Source organism: Cibotium barometz, chromosome 6 (assembly GCF_041138505.1).
Source record: "Cibotium barometz isolate CiBa-2024 chromosome 6, ASM4113850v1, whole genome shotgun sequence".
Lineage (NCBI taxonomy): Eukaryota > Viridiplantae > Streptophyta > Polypodiopsida > Cyatheales > Cibotiaceae > Cibotium > Cibotium barometz.
The window spans coordinates 12354224-12357603 of record NC_141051.1 but is presented as its reverse complement, the minus strand read 5'-3'; the positions used below and the strand labels follow the sequence as shown (position 1 = coordinate 12357603).

The following is a 3380-nucleotide window of genomic DNA, read 5'->3' as shown; positions in this document are numbered from 1 at the left end:
GTTAAGCACTATGTGTTGATGTTCAAAAGCACATGATACTGAGGAAGTGCCACGGTTTAGCAATGTAATTATGGGACTAATTACTCCTTCAGAAGCTTATTCAATCCATACGGGTGGGTAGATCATAGAGAGATTATGGATTTGTGAAAGCCACTTTTCAAGAAGGTGGTTTCATGGTTTTTTGTAGAGTGTTTTGCCACCCTTCCCTTATCCTTTGGTCTTTACCCCTTGGATAATAGATGCAACCCTTCCAGAAACCCTTGGTCTTTACCCCTTGGATAATAGATGCAACCCTTCCAGAAACCCTTGAATTAAGCTTTTAAGCCTTCAATTCTTGTCTCCATCTTTCTAGATCTAGCTCTCTATCATCTCACGGATCTAATTTTCTAGGAAGATAGAATTTAAAAGAAACTTGTAAGAATTGATTTAATTCAAATAACTCATCAAATACCGCATGGTCAACATATTCAATAATTGAGAGAAAACAATAAAAAAATACTTAACTCCAAGATTGGGTGCAATCTCCCCCCTCATGTGTGTAGCTCCACTTCCATGACATGAGTATTTAGAGAATTTTATTCATAAAATAGCCCAAAGAGCTAATAATAATTGAGCATACAAATTAGGCTTGCTTTTCTCACTTTTGGGTATTGATTTATATATTATTAACTATATGAAAGCTCCTAAGGTTTGTACATATAAAAGCCTTTGCCCAAATATAAATGTTATTGCCAAGCCTTTACACATGAAATAACTTTGTGCGCACTCGCTCGCACATATATAATAACCTTGTGCACATTCGCACATTCCATTAAGCTTATTTTTGCACACATTAAATCAAGATCATTATGCGTCAAAATATGATAAAATATATGCCTATAACAACACCATGAGAATTCAAGTCCTCCTCCCGAAACAAGTTGTCTTCAAGCAGCGCAACAGTGGACATAGTAGTTGTATTGGCATAGGCTACTTTCAGTTTTTCCCAGACGGTTGCATCTGTGCAACCATCCTCCGCAAAGCAATGGAAGACGTTTCTATCTTCTATTCCTCCTATGTTGCCAACCACACCAACATTGGTGCGCTCCTCCAGCAGTCATCTAAAAACCTATGTCTTCGCAGCACTAAGTGCTTTCATCAATGGTGTCCTTCCTGCAAATGGTGAATAATCTGTATTTAGGGTGTTTATGTGCAAGGCCACACGGTTCTTTTATGAAACCTTGGTCACCGCAGCAACGCGCAGGTCCAATATTAGTAAACCATTGAATCAAAGAACAAAACATGACATTTCAAATAAAATTCTTTTAGGTAATACAAGTATATATGTGTCCATAAAAATTTTCTTTGGAATTTTGGTGAGAGCTGAGTAGAATCTAAAGGTCTTTAGAACGAAAGGGGTGTCGGCCCCTTCCAAGCCATTTCTCCTGCGTCAGCGTATACAACACAATAAACATCACGTGGCAACTGGAACTCTCTGGAAACTAAAAAGCTAGTAAACCGACACTATTTGGGGTCTTTCCAGAAGGCTCACGAAGGCGCTCAAGTCTAGATGGACGGCAGGATGCTTGACACGTGGCACGTTGTCATCGATAGAAGCAAGAATAGCCGTCGGATCCATCAGCGCAGCCTAAAGCCGAGCTTTCCTTCTTCAGTTTGTGTGTGTCTTGCCCATATCTAGTCTGTTCGAGCGAACTGCGACGTCTGGTGCCTTTGTGGCGATGGCGTTCGACAGACCATCCGCTTCGTCTTACTATTCTACTCTTGGAATTGCACGCAATTCCTCCGCTTCAGAGATCCGCTCTGCTTACAAAAGACTGGCCATGGTGAGCCTTATAATCCTCCCCAAATCAACTCAAGTTTCGAAACTCCCGCGCAGTTTTTTTGGTGCCAAAAATCTTAATCTCTCCAATAATCTTCTTTTTCTCGCCCTCTGTGCAGCAATGGCATCCTGATAGGCTCAGAAATGACGACAAAGCAAGAACAGATTTCGCAAAGAGGAAGTTCCAGGATATACAAGAAGCATACGACGGTAGGTCTAACCTTGCCATAAACTGTGATGAAAATAGGCTCAATTTTCTGAGGTCCAATTTATAAAATTTCGTCGCCTCTCTGTTTTTTGGGTTCATTCATGCAGTTTTAATTGATGGTGAAAAGCGAGCCCTGTATGACATGGAGCTTTATGAGCCAACAGAGGAGGGTAATGTTGACACACAAGTGAGTTCTCTCTCTCTCTCTCTCTCTCTCCCTCTCTCTCTCTCTCTCTCCTTTCCCTTTTTTTTGTTTTGTTTTGTTTGGAGAGCCTGAGCATTTCGTAAAACTAAGGTACAAGTATTAAAATATGAAATTGTGCCCACAGGGGCTGAGCAGTTTTGTCCGAGAGATGTGTGCCATGATGCACGAGGTGAAATCGCAGCAGGTAATTAGGCTCCAACCATATACTCTTTGTATTTGAGTGAGCACTACCAATCTTTTTTTTTTTTTTTTTGGCGTAGGTAATAATCATAAAAAGTAAATCTCAATTTAAACGGTGTTGTGTTCGGTTAGGTGTTCATAGCGAACCATTCACAAAGGTTTTGATTAAGCTTCCTGATATTTGCAATCCCAACCAGATATTTATGTTGTGCTATCAAATGCAGGAGCAGAGCCTATCCTTTCAAGATTTGCAACAACTCTTTTTTGACATGTTCAGTGATGACCTAGACATGTGGAATATAAAAAGGCACCAACAAAAGCAACATCATCACCAAGGTTATGTGAAAAAGAGGCGGTTAGAAGAAAATCAAGGTCAAGCCAATCAGCATACTTGTAATATCTACTCATCTTGCATCCCTCCGCACCATCATAACCACAATAATAATAGCTTAAAGACAATGAGAAAGATTAAGAACACTCTCTTATCTTCGAGTACTATGCAAAGCCATGATAATGTTTATTGCCATATTAGCTTCTAAGGAGCACAAGTATGAGTAGCAATCTTGCTCATTTTAAATGCTTACCTTCCCTATTCAGTTAACTACAAAGATCACGCTTTTGGGATTGTATGTACACACTTCAATTGTTGCCATCCCAATTACTTTTGGGATTGTATGTGCACACTTCAGTTGTTGCCATACCAATTACTCTTGGAAATGTATGTCCACTTTTCATTTTTTATTTTTTATATTTTGCATTCTATGCCAATTGTATAATGGCACATGATGTTTTCCTTTTCCAAATATTAGTTGGTAATTGTGCAAGCTACCTAGTGAAAAACATCTTAAATATTGGACCAAAAATAAGAGATAATAAAAAATTAGATAAAATTATACATCACCATTAGAGATTTCAAACATGTTTATCACTTAAATCTTTCAATGTTTCCCAATTACTCTTGGGAATGT

At 38.9% G+C, this 3380-nt stretch overlaps 1 protein-coding gene across 1 annotated transcript; it reads left to right on the top strand.

Moving 5' to 3' along the window:
* The first annotated feature begins 1615 nt into the window (after positions 1-1615).
* LOC147637406 (uncharacterized) lies at positions 1616-3172 on the top strand. Its single transcript, XM_086798866.1, has 5 exons — positions 1616-1823; positions 1939-2029; positions 2135-2214; positions 2357-2416; positions 2637-3172. The coding sequence occupies exons 1-5, from the start codon at positions 1719-1721 to the stop codon at positions 2949-2951; spliced, it is 651 nt and encodes a 216-aa protein (XP_086654992.1). The 5' UTR covers positions 1616-1718; the 3' UTR covers positions 2952-3172.
* The last annotated feature ends 208 nt before the right edge of the window (positions 3173-3380 follow it).

What these genes read in the sequence shown, in the direction of transcription:
- LOC147637406 (XM_086798866.1), top strand. Translation starts at nt 1,719, where the DNA reads ATGGCGTTCGACAGACCATCCGCTTCGTCTTACTATTCTACTCTTGGA. An exon ending in CTTACAAAAGACTGGCCATG is followed by an intron (nt 1,824 to 1,938) that starts GTGAGCCTTATA and finishes CCCTCTGTGCAG; the next exon opens with CAATGGCATCCTGATAGGCT. An exon ending in ACGAGGTGAAATCGCAGCAG is followed by an intron (nt 2,417 to 2,636) that starts GTAATTAGGCTC and finishes TATCAAATGCAG; the next exon opens with GAGCAGAGCCTATCCTTTCA.